The sequence below is a fragment of the Apteryx rowi genome, unplaced genomic scaffold, assembly GCF_003343035.1.
Source record: "Apteryx rowi isolate R43461 unplaced genomic scaffold, aptRow1 scaffold_44, whole genome shotgun sequence".
NCBI classification, from domain to species: Eukaryota; Metazoa; Chordata; class Aves; order Apterygiformes; family Apterygidae; genus Apteryx; species Apteryx rowi.
Genome location: NW_020450694.1, coordinates 1,301,748 through 1,321,808, shown reverse-complemented (window position 1 = coordinate 1,321,808; position 20,061 = coordinate 1,301,748). Strand labels below are relative to the sequence as shown.

Genomic DNA, 20,061 nt, shown 5'->3' with positions numbered 1-20,061 from the left:
CCTTACTCTGCTTCTGGGACCAAATCCCTAAAATGAACTATGGCAGCATCCCAGCATTACATGGTTATGTCCCTTTTCATTTCTGACCATTAAGGCCTTGCGTATCAGTGCCTCATCTTTCAGATGGGAACTGCTGCCCTGCCTTATCTTACAGGGATGCTGGGAGTATGAAGGACATTCAAAATCTCAGTAGTTTAAATAGCATGGTAATGAGGGWCATGAAGTACAAAGCTTGTAGAGAAGCCACATCTGAGCTATACAGACGCATGGAAAAATGTCAATGCCAGCACGTACTTCATATATTTCAAAGAAAATACTGCTTTTCTAATATCTGAAAGCATTTAAACATTTCATTTGGTCCATAGCTGTATTCTGACTGTAAGGCCTTGTGCTGGTTTACCACATGTCCAACTGTGCAGGGCTCAGAAGAGCCATAAAAAAGACTCCAGAAGAATCCAAAATGTTTTTTTGTTTGTTTGGACATTCTGTTTTTGTTTTGTTTTGTTTTAGATAAACGTATACTAAGTGATGACTTCAAAGTGCATCGCTGTGAGACTGCCATAGGAAAAATGTAATGCTATTGCCCCCGTGGAAATCTGGGGCTCTCCAGTAGTTTCAGTCCCCCATTCCTCTCTTTTCAAGGTCATGAGAACTTAGTCCAAAACCTGTTTGTGGTCTGGGACTGACTGTTAGCTTGTCAGAGGCTCAGTTGCTACCAGTTTTAAATGGCAAAAATTCCACATGGAGAGAATAGAAGGAAAAGAAATGTCTCTAACAAGCTAAAAAGGCAATGTTTGGAGCTGCTGAGGAGACTGAAATCTTAAAATAACTTATGTAGGGGAGAAAGCTTAGGGGTCTCAGTGCAGGTGAAATGGCCTGAGACTTATGAAATGCAAACATTTATCATATGATTCTGTAATTTAGTAAATGGACTCTTAAAAACTAAGAGATGAATAGCATCTCCACGTGTAATAAAGAATATGATGGCTCTCTGCAGACCTTCACAGAGCAGAACATGCAGTGCAATAGCATTTTTGCAGAAAGCTCCATGTCCTCTGTGCTCTTCTGTCCTTGCTGTATTCTTTAGATTCTTCCCATAGATGGTGCGAGTGTCTTTACTGCARTGCTTCTACCCCGGCCAGCTGTTCGCTACCTTTCTTTTTTCAGACCTCATCTGAAAGTATATGTTTCTGCATTTCTAGATTAAATATTCTTCCTGTGTTGATAGTTGACTCTGGAGGAATTGTCTGAGTGACTGATAAGATAAAGCGACCCGTTTGGGGAACAGCTTGCGTGAAGAGCGTTGTAAAGCTGAATGGGGCTGTTAGAATTTAATCTGTCTGATGCTGTCGCTGACGCTCCGCTGTCACGCGTTGTTGTGCTATCGCGCTGTATTACCATTTTCTGAAGGATAAAATATTCTAAAACCAAACAAAGAAGAAGAAAGGAGGACTCCAGCGACTATCGGTTGCCTCCTGCGCTGCAGAGGGGAGGCACGACTCCTCCGCGACAGCCCTTAGCGAAGGTAGGGGCTTCTCTGGAGCCCTCATTAGTTCGTTGCTTATTGTGGTCTGGCAGTGCCCGGGCCGCTGAGCTCGAAGCCGATGACAGGGGAGATGATAAAGTGTCTGCTGAAGCTGTACATGGCTGCGGGTCACTGCCTCGAAATGTGAGAACAAAATGGGTCCGAGCGCTAATGACTTTCAGGTGTGCACGCCAGGGCCTGTCAGGGCAGTCAAGGAATTAGCGCTTGGCACACGGCACGGGCCTCGCGGCTGCCAAGTTAAACATAAATGGGGCCTCGTGTAAATAAACAAGGGGAAAGTGAGCTTTTACTCGCACTAGATTGTATATCAAGCTTGGACACACACCCCGAGCCCATCGCGTGCACGCGCACGCACTACCCCCTCCTGGGGCAACACGAGACGAAGACCGACCGCTGCAGCCCGGCGAGGCAGCGGTGCCGTGCGCCCGCCAACGCCGTCGCTCCTGCAAAGCCAAGGGGACAAGCCGGGCCGGGCCTGGGGCTGTTAAACGCCTGCTTAAGGCACTGCTCTTTGTTTCCTTTCTCATGCAGGTAGACAAGCGCTTGCCTTTTAGCCTGATACCTTCAGTTTTTACTTTGGAAATATCCTCCGTGGTCTCAGGGTGATTCCCCTCTCTGCCCGCTACCTCTCCTTTTCTCTTCCCAGCCCTCTCAGATAGACACCAAGATGAAATTCCTGCTTGGATTGTGTCTCCTAGGCCAATATATTATGCCACCTTCGTGCTCCCCTCCCTGCCCCATCTGGCTTCCGTCCTACCCCCAATAAAGATTATTAATATAGCCTGTTTCCGAGCGATTTATTAGCAGGGGCCAAACTGGTGCCATTTCCCATTTTAGCAGAGCACTGGAAATAATCCTGAGGAGTGCGCCCAGCTATAAAAATGTACTTACACTGTCATATTTGCAGTTTCAAACATGCACCACTTGATAGTCTCAAAAGTGCTGTTTAATTGGGTTTTATGGGTTCTAATTAATTATACCATGTAAAAAATTACTTGTCCCATTACAGCTCTCTGTGGTTTACTCTGAAGAGCAATGTAATTTGGAGATAAATCCTCCTTCTCTATCCCCCCTGCCCCTTTTCCCAGCAAGTTTCAGAAAGGTTTAATTCTCCTTAAACCTAGAAAGAAGAGAAGAGAAACTGAGAGAAAGCCACATTTTGATCAGGAGGCACAACTTTTCCCACTACCCTTAAGCAGCCTTAAATGTGACTCGAAATGATTCCACGTTCCTTCTGCTGAATCAGGCTGGTGAATTATGAATAATCTCACAGCTTTCCAAAGCTCAGATCTGTGGTGGCTGTGATTTTTGCAAAGACTTGCACATGTTTGCAGCTTTATATTTTATGGATTATTTCCACTGATTACACTGAGGCAGCAGTATATGAAGCTGAGCATGTGTGCAGTTTTTTGCTGGATTAAGGGCTAGGTTGAGATTTGAAAAGAGATCGTTTGTTCAGGTACCTCTGCGCTTCACGATGCAGTATGGAAACGGTGTTAAATATCAGGCTGCCTTCATGGCATTTTGATGTGACTAGAAGCACAGGAAACCTCTCAAGTTTAGTTTCTATCCTGTCTTGCAGAATCAAGGAGCTTGGATTATTCAAACAAATTCTGGGATAGTCTTCTGACTTGTAAATGCTTGCTGGAATGACTTAGTGAAAAATGAACAGCCAGGCAGGTACAATCATGGTTGTTTAAAATATACTCTTATATTACATCCATCACTGTAATAAATTGGGTCTCATGAGGCAARGCATGAAATACAGTAGAACCAAAGCAGATGAACATTGTATCTTATGGTCTCTGACTTTATCTGGAAATTAGGAAGTCAGTGTTAATTAATGGGAAAAGACGTACTGAAGAAACCTCTTTATTTTGCATGTCTGCCTTATATAGGCAAATTTCTACTTATTTCAGACATGTCCTGTTGCACTTTGAACTATGTAAAACTTTTATGTATAACGGGTACCTCCAAAACTACACTGCCCAGCACTAAAACAAAAACTTAATGAAATATCCCAAGGCACTGGTATTGTTCTTAGCACTAAAAGGTTAGGATTCTTCATGTGCCTGCACGGATGAGTGGTCCCTGGATCAAAAAGTTCGCTAGTCATGCTTCACTAATTTGCTTATTTCATAAAATAAATAACCAGCATGTCAGTTGCTGGAAACTTGGACCATCCTGGATGTCTAGATCAGTGTGTTTCATACTCTGGAACAGAAGTAGTAAGATCTGCCAAAAGAATAAAAGAACCACCACAGTCACACGGATTACTCATCAATCTGAAAAATAATAAGATTAATACTAAGAACTGTGTTTTCATAAAGTAATCCTCTACTGTAGTAAATTTAATTAAAGAAATTTTATTACATGTATCTAGCTAGTTATGTTGACAATCCTGCAAAGTTGTTATAGAATGGGTTAGCAAAACAGAGGGCAAACCTGAATAAACCTGAATATCTCCATGCAGTGTTTGGGTAAGCCCAAACCAACCTGAATACCTTGGTGTTTGTACAGTGTTTATGTTTGCTTTTCCATGGCTTTTACTACCTCAGAAAGCCATTTATGGAGAGGAAGCAACATGAAATCTGCTTTTCTCATGTGATTTTCATCATCCAGATATTTAAATAAGTGAGATCTGCTCTTTTCATGCTCTTCTGTCCCCATAAATTACTCAGTGAGGCATTAAAAGAGCCTACGAAAAGCGTAGTAATAAATACATGGAGCTCAAATACAAATGTTGCAGACTGCTCACGCTGCTGTGGCAGCAGCTCTGCTATTAATTTATTGAATCCAACTGATGAAGGACCTGAATGCCTTTTGAGCGCTACTATATGTGGAGCCCAGTTTTACACCACTGAAAGCAATGCTAAAAATTCCATTGACTTTTATAACATTACAGCATCAGGATTACTTGGGAGCTCACTGAGCTGCTCCGATTATTCAGGAGGGGTCGTGAAAGAAGGAAAACAGAAATGGTGGGAAAGAAGAAATACCAGCTGCTAAAGGATCTTCTATCACCTGCACTGGGTCCTTACCCGTGGTGGACTGTACTTTGTACTTTGAGGAAGGAGTTGCGTAACAGAGCGGGGCTCTGCCAGGTCCTTTCTCCTGACACATCCCCGACCACAAACGCGGCCCCTACATCTGAGGATGAGAAACAGCAGGGACTCGCGTGAGTCACCTCCCGCATGACAGGGGAATTCCTTGCTGGCTGCTGGCAGCTTCAGGTCTGAGTGGTTTTCACTGCCTGAGCAAGATGGAAAGATCTGTTCTCAGCTGAGTATTTCGTTCCGATTTCTCACCTCCCTTCAAAATAGAAGGTCCTGATAGACAGTTTTTTTCGATTAAAAAGAGTTCTCACCCAGTTCTGCCTGATCCTTCGTGAACTAGGTTAACAGCAAGCCACTGGAGTAACCTTCGGAGGCATCTGAGACACGTTGCACTTTGCACTGTGCTCTTCTCCTTAATAACAAAACACAAAAGGGCAAATTATCAGTCAGTGAAACAGTCAGACTATCCAGCTTTCCATCACTCTTATTGCTTGGCTAGCCCGAACCCTAGTTTCACCTTTTARAAGTATTCTATATCCGGCTGCAGGTGCTGTGTTCCCTGCGCTGCCTTGTGCAGGTCTGTCTGGCTTGGCACAGCTGTGGTCAGGAGTATTGCATGCTGGAGTCACTGGAGCTGTGCAGAAAACTTGGGGTTGATACTTCATGTATGAACCTGTAACAGGTCAGTGTTTCTTTTAGGTTAAAGGGGTGACGATTTGGGTCTTTTCTCACAAGCGTATGAAACGAGGCAAGCATGTGGGTGATGGGAGAACAAGGTTGCGTTCCCAGCTCTGCTCTGCCTAAATGGGAGAGGCAGTAAAACTATCTGGAAGAGGAGGGTACGTTCTGCTGACAATTCCTTTGGTATCAGTGTATTAAAAATAACACTTAGCACATAATAGGATTGTTACTAAAAAATTTCTATTCTACTGCAGTGGTATTTTAGAAATGGCTGGTCATATGTACCTGTACCTATAAATAAGATTGAAACTTTCCAGCCTCCCCCCTCCCCCTTTTAACTCTGTCAAACTCTAAACATTCACACTGAAATTTTCCATGTTGGTATCAGCTCAGGTTGATTTATTCAGAACAATTTAAACACAACACGATAAAATAAATTTTCAAGGGAAATTTGAAAGTTTGAGGCAGGGAGAGTGTTCTTCCAATTCAGAATGAAATGAAATTACGAAGTAACTGAATTTCCTGCATGCTGGAAACTCTGAGTCGTGCCTCCATGTGTTTCTTCAGCAACGAATATTACACAATTACAATGGACCTGATTCAGCAAAGTGCTGAGATCCTGATTCCCTGAAACAGAAAGACATGGACAAAATGCTGAACTGAAACATATAGGCAGAGTTTGAACAACTCTAATTACAACTTGAAATTTTTAATTATTTGGGCTTAGTGTTCTATACCAGGTACATTTTCTGGATTTTGGGAAAGTTCAGCTGATAAGATTTAGGAACAAGAAGGTAAGTATATATGCATACATATATGTGTGTGTGTATGTATATGTAAATGGAGGCAGTATTCTCCTTGAAAAGCTTATTATTTGGAACAGGTGGTTGGAAAATCATGAAATTAAGGTTTCCTGTGTAATGTTTGTTTGSCCTCCTTTTGTATGTGCATTTGGTATAGTCTTTAATTACATGACCAGGTACTATGTTTACTGCAGGACCCTGGTCTTGTTCAGTGCGGAGGGTGGAACTGCTCAGGAGATGAGACAGGGCTGGGTAGTGGGGGAAGCTGGTGCCGTCGAACTCTGTCTGTATTTGCTGTAGAAGCTGGAAGATGTGTAGTAAGAGACAGAGCGCTGAAAAGAGGGTGGGTGGTCTCATGACTGAGGTGTTTGAGTACTGCAAAACTCATATCCAGTGTTAGAGAAGTCATTTGAAACTAAGTTCTTCACAGTTGGCTATTAATTTTATTTTGTTTTCTGCATTCCTGTTTGCAGAATATAGAAAAGTTAGTGGTATTTTTTCTTGACATAAGATGCTGTGCAGTGTTAAACATCTGAGAAATCAATTCCCAGGCATCTCAGTTTGGGTACCCAACATAAGCAGAATGTTTTGGTCTGAATCTCATTGTGTTTCAGTTTCCCATCTGTTAAACAGGAATAATAATATCCTCTCGTCTTACAGGGTGTTGTTAAAAGAAATTAATGTTGTGAAGCACTCTTATGCCATACTGATAAGAGCTCTAGAAAAACTCATGAGAAAATTAGCAATTGTGTCTTCCAAGCAGGTTTTGAATGCTATGCAGTAAATAAGGCCTCAAGCCACATGCCGAATAATGACGCTATAAGAAAATATTGAATATCTGCTTATTAAGTGAGCGCTGTCCATCCTGAGGTAGAATATGGTGGAAAATAAGACGTGATCCTGTATTTAGAGGGTGAATCATAATGCAGATGAATAAGATTTCATGGGTAGCTTTGGTTCTGATGTTTCCTAATTTTTGATCCCTTGGTTTTGCAAACAGATATAAATGGTACATTTGCGAAAGGATTCCTGTGCCTTAAAAGGAAGAAAATCTGTGTTCCAAAGTGCTTGTTGTTAAACAGACGCACAGGAACGTAATAGTTATCTCTGTAGATGAGCTGCTTCTTGGTGCTGGTGGGTTTTGGAAAGGAAGAGACAGTGCAGCTTATATTATTTGGGAAACAGTCATTTCAAGAAAAGGTTAAGCATAGTTAAGCAGCTGTAGCTTGTTGCCTCTCCTTTGATTTTAAGAGATGAGAAAAACTTTCTGTCTGGGAAAGCCAGTAGTGGAAATGACTTTGAAATTAGTACACAGACACTTAGCTGGTTGGGCTCCTGCAAAATGTRCATGGTGTATTACAGTAGGTTCTTGCATTAACGCTTCTTCCTAAGGCTTGTGGAAGAGGAAGGTCTTGGATTTTGTAGCAATCAAGTGTATAGCTTTCACAGAGCTGTACCAACTACTTATTTAAGCTAAAAGAATATTTTGGCACGAGAACAAATGGGTATTAATTGACTATGACTAAATTCAGGCAGGAGATTAAATGAAGTTCTTTAGCCATTGCAGTAACAGGATTCTTGTGTGCCTTCCGAGTGGGAAGAAACACGGAATTTCTTCGCATGGGGTGTGATCAAAATAAAGAATGGGATTGCAGATCTGAAGATCTGTATGAGAGCACATTGGGTTTAAGGACCTAGGAAGTTTGTTTCTAGTCACATATCTGCCGTTTCCTATTCCTGAAAGCAGCCCCCACAAGGTTAACATTTACCTTCTCCATTTCACCTACGGAGAAACTGCTCCCTAGAGGGATGAAAGGATAAATCCCATCTCCTAAACCTCATAATGAAYGCTCACAAACCCTTCTCTGCCCTCTGAAAGATGGAGTGTGTCCATAGGCCCAGGATATAGCACCACGTAGTGGTTGGGCACTGCTTGTACCCCTAGTGTTTGTTCTCCTCTTCCTCGTTYTCCATTATTTGCGGAGTAGAACTGCGTTGGCACGACTGAACAAGGATCCTTGGCCGACACAAAGACGAGGAATGGTACAGGCTGCTTCGCAAGTCACTGGGAGCAAAAGATAGCTGCCCTGGCACCTCGTCCTTTGCGAGCCATGTAAAGCGTGTCCGATTGCTCAGCCGTCAGCAGGATGCAGCTTAGGGTGAACCGCTCCTGCTGGCTTGCCACTGTTAAGATCCGGCAGTACCTTGATGTTTGCTCACTGGCAATAATTTGCAGGATTAAATTCTCCAGCCAGTCTAAAATTAGTTCCAGGAGGCATTTTGTGCTTTCATTTCAGAGCCCTCATGAGCCTTTCCTACTTTGTAATCTGCTACAGGCTAATTACCTGCTCTCGAGAAGATTTCAAATATCTGTCTTTTCCGCTAGCCTAAAGACCCAAGTGGGGTTACTGTGTAGGACTTGTACCAGGAGCGTTTGCCAAACACTGTAACTAGCTCAGACAGCTTTGTGAGATGGGCAAATAAACCACTGCAGATAAAATTACCTTCATCCCGTGTCTCCACCCAAGATTTAGAGCAAACTTAATTTGGGGCCTTTAAAAACACTTCTCAGAAACCCATTGAAACAAGTGCTTTTTTTGTGTCGAGCCCTCCACATCTGGCTGACCCATTCGGGAGGCTACAGAAGCACAGCAGACATTTGCAGTCAGACTGACTTCAGGGCTGTGGTTTAGAAAGTTTGGAAGGATGATTTCATGTCTTCTTCTGACAACACCGGCAGCACATGATGCTGCTGTCTATTCCAGGCAGACGGTGAGCTCTCAGGGCCTAACTGAGGCAGACAGAAGTAGAATAGTTTGGGGAGAAGTGGGGAATCTCACATCAGCAGAGAACAGCCCCCAAAAGACCGTAGGCCCTCAGTCTGCAGAAGTCCCGTGGTGGTAGTAACCCTTGTGGAGGTAGTTTGCCATGCTTGGTATTTCTGGCCACCTTTGTGGACCAGTACCTGTTAGGGCCATGCCATGGTCCTTTCTATTTTCTTCCCGCCCCTTCCCSGCTCATTTCACATGATTCACGTTCCGAATATATGTATGTGTCATGTATAAAAAGTCTTACTCTCCTGACCACAGCAGAAATCCAGAGGGATTTGTTTCCTTACTTGTGATTTCTCAGGCTGATTTTTCACCTGGCGCCGTGCCAAGAGAAACAGGCTTTCTTTCACATACTTCCCAGGGTCATCYTCATTCTGGGCGTCTTTCAAAGCCTGCTTGCTCATTGCTTCTGATGCACGAGGACAGGCACAGCTTCAGCCACCAGCCTTACTTTTTTAGGTTTTGTCGTTGATGTTGCTGTTAAACCCGTGGCAATGTGAAATGCACTGTATTCTTTTCTGAACCCTTCTGTCCCTCCCGGTACCGTCAGCGAAGGCTTCTCCTCTTTGAACCATCACTGAACAGATTGAAATTGCTTCCTCATTTAGCCTGCATGAAGGACGTCTATCGGATTCAGCAAGACATTCATTGAAGCTGTCCACCAGTATTGTCCGGTGATTTAGGGAAAACAAAAAAAGTCCCGCTGCCCGTTGCTGCTAGCTTCCAGCACTGCATCGCAGCATAGCTGAAGGCATGTTTTTCAAATACAGTTACCTAACATGAAACTCCTGAGCTGTGAATAGCAAGACCCTGACCACGGTGCCTGACTATGGATTTACTCTTAGCCAATAGCAGGACTTAGTTGCCTCAACGTGATTTTCAGTGTTTATACTTGGGTGCAATGTTTGAAAACTGTGTTCTGCGACTGAGATCCAGCTTCCTTTGAAGTCAATGGGAATCCCGGCTTTGACTTCCACAGCAGAAGGGTTGGGCACTTTGTTCTTTTGTCTCCTGCAATTTGTGAGTAATTACTGCGATCCAAGTGACGGGCTGGATTTTCCAGCTTGCTTCCAAGCTGCGCTCCTTCTGGAACCAGGCGCCTCTTCTGCCTCTCCCAAAACAAAATGCTGGAGGAGCATGGATAGAGGAAATCCGCTCAAACTAAGTAAACAGCTCTGAGGGTAGGCCAGCAGGATTCATTCATACTCTTTCAGCCCAGACTGGCTGGTTTGATTCCAGTTGGAGCACTCTCTTCATTACAGCCCCCCTGGGGAATGTTAATCTGTACAGTATAAACATTTATAAACATCTACTAAATCATTACACTTCAGCTGCCCCATAAACACTCATGAATGCTTTCCTTAGGCAGCATTGGTTGGGTAGCGTGTGGCTTTTGGAATGAATTTACGTGTGTTTGGCACTGGTAGAAATACGGGGAGAGGGCAAGGGAGGTTAAAAAACATTGTTTAAGCTCCATGACTTATTTAGGATAAAGACAGAAGCTGTTTGTGAAAGATTAAAATGGAACTAGCTGGTAGATGCTGAGGAAGGCCCAGGCCTGTAGAGGGGCTAAAACAGCCCTTCAACTTTGCACGCTGGATTTTTAGCTATGCCATTGCCATAAACATCATGATACACACACACAAAAAAAAAAAAAGATGCGGAGACATGGAGACACGGAGATCTTTTCTCTGCTGTCAATATGAAAAGTGGCCTAGTGGTATTTCTGGATCCAGAGAATCTATTGTTATTCATATATGACCACAACAGTAGTTGTCTCTGAAAATACTACCAGATTCCAGAAAAAAAAAAAAAGAAACATAACTTCGGAGAACTGAGCCAGAATTAACGTAACCTGCAGAGCTCTAATCAGCCAGGAAACATCCAGGGCTTGCTTGTATACGCTTACAGGACACGTGAACGGGGAAGAAAGCAAAGCAAAACTTTTGCCTTGAAAACTTGAACTTCTTAATTATTGGATGTGATCTACCCTTTGCATGAAGGTGCTGAGATGAGTAAGGCTTACCAGTGCTGGGGTCGTAGTCACTCTATACCCAGCTCGAAATATGAATGTGAACGAAGAAATAGTAAGTAAAACAAACAAACAAACAAACAAACAAACAAAAAACCCCTCGTGACTTGGTCTCAGATGGGTAAAGGACCATTCCCTCAAACTAATACTGTTTTTTTGTCGGGAGGGATTTTGGAAAGCTGGGACCTGGTAGAGGTATCATGAATCGCCACAAGGCTCACGCGTGAGTGCGGTAACCTGAGCAGAAGTTAAACATGTTGTTTGTGAAAGAGGTGTGTTTATTGACATTCTGATGAGTAGATAATAACTTGATTTTTAAAAAGTACCTTGGAAAATATTATTTAATTGGGTCTAATTATATAGTATCCTTCCCTTGAGCAAATATGCCTGTGTTTACATAAAATTTCTATTTTACTTGTGCATATCGCAGTTACATAGCTGAGCTTAATGGTTCCGTTCAGGGTAACGACCTTCAGAAGCTGCGAACAGGAGCCTCTTTCTGTCTCCTCTTTCTCTCGTGTTTTAGGCTATTCACGGTACGCAGCCGCTGCCTTCCAGCTATCGCCACACCTAGCTGTGAAATGAGAGCAGAGAAAACGGCAGATTTTTCCCCAGTGGATCTGGATACACAATACAGGCAAGAAATCCTTCCTGATAAACACAGAGCCAYGGCGGCTGCTGCTCCCGCTCCTGCCCGGGCCTCTCGGGGCTGTCGTTGCCAAATTAACAGCTAGAGTGAGAACTTGCAAATGGAAGAGCTCCAAAATCCTTTGTGCAATCGAAAGGCCTCGGGGGCAGCCGGCTGCCGGCTCCCCCCTCCCGCCCGGCCCTGCTCCGCCGCCGCCGCCGCCGGCCCCTCGGCCCCTTCCGACGCTCCTGGGGCCTCGCTGCCTTGTGAGACGAGGGGACGCTCAGTATTGATTTTACTACTCACGTTTACCGAAGCCTCTTAAAACATGACATCAAAACAGACCATCATAGGCTAAAGGTGGCTTGGCTATATCTGCGCTTCCCRGCTTTCAAATCTCCCTATAGCATCAGTAGGAGAGAGTGAATTTTCCACAGCTTTTTTTTTTTAATGGCATTTTTGCATGTAATGAGTTGGGTGATTTTAAATCAGTTCTGTACGGTCAAGAATCCATCTCACAAAAAGCAGTACACATTATTAGCTTCAACTGGTCTTTTAACATCCATCTGAAAGGGTCAATAAATGAGTTGGCCTAGAGGTAAAACAGTTGTTATCGTGTGTGCGTTATGGTCACAGCTGGAGGGCAGTGTCAGGGACAGGCTGTCTGTCTGCAGTGGGTAGGAGACTTTAGTCTCTAGAGTTTGTGTACTATTAATTTTACAGCATTTTAAATTCATATTATTATTATAAGAAATAAGCAGAGAGGGAGAGAGATCATCTTTTAATAGAAAACGGGTTTTAAAAAATCTGGAGCATATTACCCCACCAACTAATGATGCTATTACAGTGGGACTTTTATCTCAGTACGCTCCAAATAAATTCAGACGGAGGTAGCTTGGGTATGTGTTTCCCAACTTGGTATGAGGAACCTGTGGACAGGCAAAAGAAGAGAGCAGAGCAAAGCAACCAGCATGAAGTTTCAGGTTTTGAATTTTTGTTTTTCATCTTTAAATACCTAGGCTGAAATCTGGTGACTTAATTCAAAAGCAAAAGTAAATTTAGTGGTCTCATACAAGCCCCTAGTGGACATCATTTATCCAGTTGAAAAGATCACCATATATTTTAACGTTATGAGGTCTCTGATTAGAAAGTAAAGCTTGGAATATCCTCGGTTAAGAGGATTGGGAGCCAGAAACTTTTAGAAGTGAAGGCTGATCTACATCCTCCCCACAGCTATCGGGGATGAAATATGGTGCAATACAGCAATTGCATAAATGTGGGGAGCCCAAAGCTACAAAAGTAATAGAATTTGCATATCTGACTTGATGAGCATTGACTGAATCATGCTCAAAGCCGGGAACTAAATTATTTGGGTACTTCAGCTGTGATTTGAAGCATAGGGTAAGGGAACCTTACATGGCATCTGCCATGCTGTCACTAGCCAAAGCTCTTTTGTTTTCGTTAATGCACACAGATCCCACTTAGTCAAAAGCCGTCAGCGAGAGAGGCCTGCAAACATCACTTTATGTGATAAGTCTCACGACGTCAAGAGCTCAAGGCATCCTGTAAGCACAAGGTTAGTGTTTGACCCTTCCTCCCCAGCAATCGTGACTTTCAGTTGCAGAGTCCCTGGGTATTTGCCGGCAACATCCGGACATTTAAGAAGGCTGGTCTAATCTAAGCTCCATTAGAGGCATTTAATATTGGCTTGACGTGATCTACTGCAGCCTTTGTTCATATTTATTCCTATCTCCGTGGGATCAGATAATGGCGGTGGTGGCGAAGGGGGAGGGAAGAGCAGAGAATTGAGACCGCAGCTTCTGTCAGAGCTTTACCTGGAGGACAACGTAAAGCCTTGCAAGGTTAAGAACCAGCCTGTGGTTAAGCCCGGTGCTCTCCTGCCTCTTTGCTGAGCAGCGGCCGCTTCCAAGCTCCCGGCTCACACGTCTCGGGATTTCTCCCGAGAGCTGGAACCAGTGAGTCATCTGAGCCATCCTTCTGCAGCCTTCTTGTTTTGTTTCTCTTCTTTTCATAGGATCGACTGCTTCTGACAAGAAACCTGGTTTGCAGCAGCTCAGAAAATGATGTTCAGTTATGGGTCTCTCACCTCTCAAAGTGGGCGCTGTTATTTTGGGGGAGGACTGAACAATTTCTGCTTAGGAACAGCTTGTGGAACATAGGTATAACAGGTCCCTGCTTAGGTCGGTCTGTGAGAAGGTGTTATATGTAAACCTCTTGCTCTTTCCTTCCAGTCGTGCACCTACCGGGAGGAGGAGGAGTTGTATCGCAGTAGCACCAAGTGCCAGGTCGGAGATCTGACGGGCTCTGTTCACGCGGCATTTGCGGAGAGCTGTCTCACTGCAGTCACGCCGGCTCGGTGCGGAAACGTGCCCCGCTTTAGAGTGCTCCTGTCCCTGCCCTCCCTTTCTCTTCCTTCCCGGTCCTTTGTGTTTCCCTCTGCCGGCCGTGTCTTTGTGAGCGTACTTTCTTTTCTCTGCGTTTCCTTCCCTCCAGTTGTTCCCATCCCCAGCCCACTGGGCTGAGTCGTCGTTCCTGGCTGTTTCTACGCTCCAGCAAACCTCACTGCGCTGCTCGCAACTCGGCTGTTGCGGGGGCCTGAACTCTGCTTTCCAGGAATACTCCAAGGAATGGATTTACAGGCAGGAATATCTGTGGAGACAGAGTTGTTTTCCTTAARCATAAATATCAGAAAGTATTTGCAGAAAGCACATCTGTAATCCTGGGGGAGCAGCTGTACCCATATAACTGATTCTAATGTTGTTCTCATCTAATTAAGGCACCAGAACATGCGCTCTTTATCCAGAAAAGCCAGCTCCCTTTCAAATGCGAAGCACCACGATCTCGCCCACAAAGTGAATACTGAGCGTCTTTCACAAAAGCTATTTGCCRAATCATTTCAAATAGAAATTGTAGAGATTGTTCACAAATAACTAGAAACTGGAAAAGAAGCAAGGTCAGTTGAAGAGGTCCATATAATTTTGGTCCTTGTGTGAAGATACTTAGGTCGTACATAATCCTTAGGCTGACGCTGTGCATAAAAGCAAATCCTGCAGCCAGCTTTAGAGATAAGCACTGCTTCTGAGTTCCCTGGACAGTGTTTGCCAACGCTAACGTGCAATCCAGCTCAGTGACTTCAGGCGAATGAGAGCAGGTTTGGCTCTGCTGACAGATCAGTGCTTTTCCTTTCCTTGCAGTGGAAGCTTGGGGAGCAGGAAAACTTAATTCTTAGAAGTTTAACACTATTAGAGTGATTTCAGTAAGTTATTGTTCCTCTGTCGTAGCCTTCAGCAAATATTATGCAGTGAAACGCGAACACGAGACCTTGTCTGACTTTACTGCTGCTTTATTATGCCAATACTTTGAGTAGCAGCCAGAAGTGTTGGGATGGTCATGTGAAAGATGCAAGTCTCTCAAAATTAGTTCCCTATAGATTAAATTTGTTCCTATCACGTAACTTGTGATATGCTTGGTCTGAAGTGGGATACTTACTGCATCTTGCCAGGAAGGGAGTGACTGTTTGCACTAACCTCTGGTTGCTGAAAAGGTCCTTTCTCATGGCTGCAGTGGATGTGTTTTGGAGAGAGGGACGAGGGGAAGGAAATGTGAACAACTCTTGCCAAAGCAGTACATGTYCTTTGGCTTTTTTCCAGAGGTGTCAAATCAGGACCATTCCTYAACAAGACATTCGTAAAGGATTTGATGCAAAGACTACTTGTCAGCAGGAGTTTTGCCTGTTGACCGTGCTGGGGTTTGGATTGGGCCCCAAATCCTACAGCTTTGCTTATTAATAATTAAGTAAAAAGGGTTGGCAAAGTTTTTCATCCACCGTAAACAAACATGTTTCCCCTATGAAGTGCATTTAATGGAGTTTTGCAGCATTGGTCTCCCGGGCAAGCATATTAGTCTCTGCTTTGCCTCCCTGTCCTAATGGCCACAGCTGGGGGGTGAGGGGGGGCCGGTTTGGACTGCGGAGGAGGCTGGTTTTTATCCGCGTTGAGTGGAGAGGCATAAATTGGCATTCCATATCATCATAAAAAAATTCCCAGCAATTATTAAAAGATTCTTATCTCTTGCTCCCTACATGGATAATGAGATCCCTCTCTGCTGGACTGAGACAGCCTGTCTCTCAGCTCACTTAATGAAATGGGCCCACGTTTGCAAATTAGCATAGCCCTGACTCCAAACGTAACCTCTTGTTGTCTAGTTGTACATCAAGGCCCCTGGCTTATGTCTTCTCTTATTAACACCCCGTAATCATGTCAGCCCTCTTTAGTTTTCATTTCCTGTTTCCTTCTACAAATTCACTTTTGAGTTTTGAGCATGTTTTGGGGTGCTTTTGGATGAGCTGGGATTTTATTTTTATCTCCTTTTAACCTTATTGAAATACCAGTTTATCTGTGGGCGCTGGACTGGGATTAGGGCATCTGTGTTCGGTTTCATATTTTTGCTGGTCATCTGCCATGTGATCTTAAAGTAACGCATTTCATCAGTCTGCTTGTTTCATTTTGATTTTTATTTTTTAGACTGTAAGATCGTAGGGGCAGAGRTTTTGCCTTGCTGTGGGTTTGGTCAGTGCCTTGCAGCATACAGTCATTTCTGGTCTCCATGAGGGTGTCTGTGTAATAGATGACCATTAATAATAGTAAGGAACAATGATATTGTACAGCAGCAATCACAATATGCTAAATGCCTTCTAAGAAGGCAGCGAACCCTTTGAAACCCTTTTTTCCTTTGCTCTCCCCTGATGTGAAACTTCATTGTTAGGCCTTTAGAGTAATAAATCAAAGCAGCCCAAAGAAGTGAATCATGATTTCTTTTGCCCGTATGTGGCTGACCCAATCTGTCTTTGATAAGGCAGTGCCCTTCCACTTTATCCGCTACCCTACTAATTATCCTTCACTTTCATGAGCACTAAAATCCGCTCACACATTAGAATAAAGAAAGAAGCAGGGAGGCGATTAGTTGTGTACAGGTAAGAAGCAGCCCACAGTGTTAGCTGGGTAATACTATTTTTCGAAGATTTCTCTTTTTCTGGGATTCACATTGCATTTTCTTAGCTCTGTTGTAGTAAAAAATACTTACAGTTTGTAACACAAAGGATAACTCTTCAATGCAAAGCTTCAGTATATGTCTTTAAAAGATTTATTCCTTTATCAAGTATTAATTTAAGAAGGAGTGCCTTGTAGGTAAGGCAGTGACATCAGTGGTAGGCTACAGGGCAGCAGATTTATTAATTTAATAGGTTTATCCATTTTACAGCTTGGATAATCATATTTCACTAAACTGGTACACAAGGAGGCTTCAGCCCATCTGACAGCTTTATTCTTGTGTAAGTTAACAAGCACATTTTGTACTCATGACCTTGTGAATTATAAAAGTGCGAGGAGCTAGAGAGGAATGACAGACCAAATCCAAGAAACGTGTTAGCATTTCAGTTTTCCTGAGCTAGATTTATAAAGGGAGCAGTGAGGAACCTCAGCTGCAAAGACAGCTTAAACGTTTGTTCATTTATTTGGTTTAAGAAAATATGCAGCATTCTTTAAAAGAAAAAAATCTACTGGAATGTTAACTTAAAAATTATGGACCTCATTTGTTTATCAAAGACATCAGTTTAACAACAAAATCACTCCCTTCCCAATAGATGAGTTGTTCTTGATCTGGAACAACGAGAAAAGAATTGGGCCAGTTTTGACTGAAGTGAAGGTGTTTGTAGCTACTTGCTACATTCTGTGCTGGCAAAATCCACTAAATTCCCTAAATAAGTGTTTAAAATTCTTGAAACTGACTGAGAAATAATGCAATGAAACCAAAAGTGGAGGTAGACTTTTAAAAATGCCTCTTATAGTTTAAAAACTCATGTATATGTTTGTGTCATTTTTATAAACAGTTCTTGTTTATTATATAGGAAAGGAAGCACACACTCCTCTAGKTTTTTTTTCTTATTGGAACTGTTGGAGAAAAATGAAGTATTTTTGTATTTGTGTAGAGGTTTTCTTTTAAAGCTGGACTTTTCATAAAAAGCATGTTTTGATTTCTTATTGAAGTGATGACACATTCTGGAAGAAGACACTTTCTGTGCAAAACAGCATTCAGCTGAAACCTAACTTCCCTTCAGGAAATTTAACATAAAATGTAGGGGCCAGGTCCTACTTGGTGCTGCTAATAAAAGCTGAGCTACTTACATAGTACTAACTGCAAGCTCTTCAAATAAAACAACAAATACCTTGGAACTCATCGTAAAATGGTACATTTGGCAACACTGAAAGAACTGTAGACCTCAGGGATTTATTTGCATTTGCATTCAAACTCTTTTACACCGTTCTTGACATGTTAAAAGGAATATTTTGTGCAAATCAGAATTAAGCCACAAAGATCGGAATTTCGAAACCTGGATGTTAGTAGAACATGACAGGCCAGTACTGAGCTTATTGCGTGCTCTTAATTTCCTTCCTCTGTATTCTTCACTTTCGGCACGTCACTCATCTTTGACAGCAGATGATGAATGTTCAGCTCTTCTGAGCAGGTGCCAAGATCTGCCTGTCCAGTTTTCGGTGCGGAGCAGAACTGGGCGCTTGCTGTGCACGGCCCATGGCTTGAGCGCCTGGTGCTCGGCTGCCGCCCTGGAACGTGTAAGCGAGAGCTGTGTGAGCACAAAAATCGCACGTGGCTTTGCGAACGCCGCTACGCAAGCCCCAGCGTGCAGCGGTGTCGAGGAGCGGAAGCTGCGAGCGTGGGCCTTTGCTGGCTCCTTCGGTAGCCTTCACGTCCTGTTCCAGGCGCTCTAACTTTCTGGTTCGTACACAGGAATGCTTAGTGTTTGGGTTTAAAACACTGCATGAGGATATTTATCTTTGTAAAAGAATTTACTTTTTAAGAAAATGCATTAAGTCATACAATATTTTGAGTTGAGTCTACAACATTTACAACAATTTCTGAACTTTTACCCCCAAGTGTGCAACCATGTGTCATGTAGGGAAGCATTTCTCTTCTAAYGTATTGTTAGAAACTTAATGCAATTACCTGGTCTGCACTAGACCRAAGACATCAAAAAGGTCTTTTTAAATTTGCACAGCCTGAAATTTGTGTTTTAAGGCACTGTTCGGTGTGTTCCTTTGCAGGTCTAGCAGGAATCCCCCAGTGGACTTYGTGGACATCTGCGGAGGTTTTGTCCTTCTGGACGCTGTGCTCTGGAGGATCACGTCTTTGCCCTGGTCGGAAGGGCTGTTGGTCAGACGGCGGTGAGTTGGGGTAATGTTTCCAAAGCATTTTCACATAAACAACTCCCCATTTAATTTCCTACCGTACAATGTACGCAAAGAAGTCAGCGTGGTTACTGCTGTTAGAGGATGCCAGAAGTGTCCCAGCAGGCTCTAGACGCTTTGATCCTTCCCTTTTCTGTTCTTCAAAAGGGGGAACTTGGTTCACTGAAACACGCTCTCTCACAGGGACATTTTATAGTCGGCCATGGATGCGTTACCAGTTGGGATCCCTAATTATTATCAATTTGCAGATTGCCTTGAATGTCTTATTAAGATTCTTGGGGAATGATTGATCATAATCAAAAAATTAATCACCAATCAGCCCTGGCAATTAACATTAGCAAGTCTATTTGCATATATCTGAAAATTTATGCTGCTGCTGAAAGAGGGGACTTCTGCTGAATATTATTGATCAGGGGAGAAGCRCCAGATGCTTCTATCCTTGGGACATTAGACTTTATTAGATATGGCTACTAACGTGTAAGAAATTGAAGGACATTCCTGCAGTCTGCCACAATGTAGGAATCGTCCAGTTTCTAACAGGAATTTCTTAAATGCATCCACTAAAATTTCTTCAAAGATGTGGGCTCTTATTCACTGCAGATACTTTAAATATCTGTTATGATAGAAAAGGTTGATAATATCAGGCTAGATTGTGAGATTTACATTACAAGAAGTTACTCAAAAGAAATAATTACTTACTGTTATGAGTAAAAGGTTGGTAGGCTTTTGATGAGCTTGACTTATTGTTGTATTATTTGAAGTATGAAGAATTGAATAATAAAGTCCTAGAAGTGGTTGACAATAATCTATGCTTTTCAGTCAGCACATTTTCTTTAATGAATTCATAATCTTCATAAATTTTTTTTTTACAAACTGATATTTTCTTAGTACGTTTTTAAAGAAAGGTTTGTTATCTATAGCATGAGCTGTGGTTTCATCTTGAAATTGTCTTGAAATTGCTTACAGAATAATACATATGTTTAAAATGTTAGTCGTCTGCCACATTTTCTGATACTTGTATTCTTTTAAGAACAATAGCCTTCGATTTTGCTTTAATACACTTCCGTATGTCTCATACCCTGTGTTGTGTCTACAGCAACATGGAAGTGCAGTCTACTATCATCAGTTCAGATTTGGCTCTCATTTGTAGCTGCTTAAAGATGGGGAGCAAATTCATTTAAGCCAATAGGCAGAGTGATAA

At 42.9% G+C, this 20,061-nt stretch overlaps 1 protein-coding gene and 1 long non-coding RNA gene across 2 annotated transcripts in view; both read left to right on the top strand.

Annotated features, from left to right (window-relative positions):
* The window catches only part of LOC112971388, a 33,895-nt gene extending 22,315 nt beyond the window's left edge, over positions 1–11,580 (top strand). Inside the window, exon 5 of the long non-coding RNA XR_003255327.1 lies at positions 11,476–11,580. This is a non-coding gene — a long non-coding RNA (uncharacterized LOC112971388). The remainder of the gene's footprint in view (positions 1–11,475) is intronic.
* Positions 1–20,061, top strand: part of LOC112971387 — a 118,199-nt gene that overhangs the window by 40,791 nt on the left and 57,347 nt on the right. Inside the window, exon 3 of the mRNA XM_026076773.1 lies at positions 18,717–18,836. Coding sequence (XP_025932558.1) covers positions 18,717–18,836 — 120 coding nt within the window. The remainder of the gene's footprint in view (positions 1–18,716; positions 18,837–20,061) is intronic.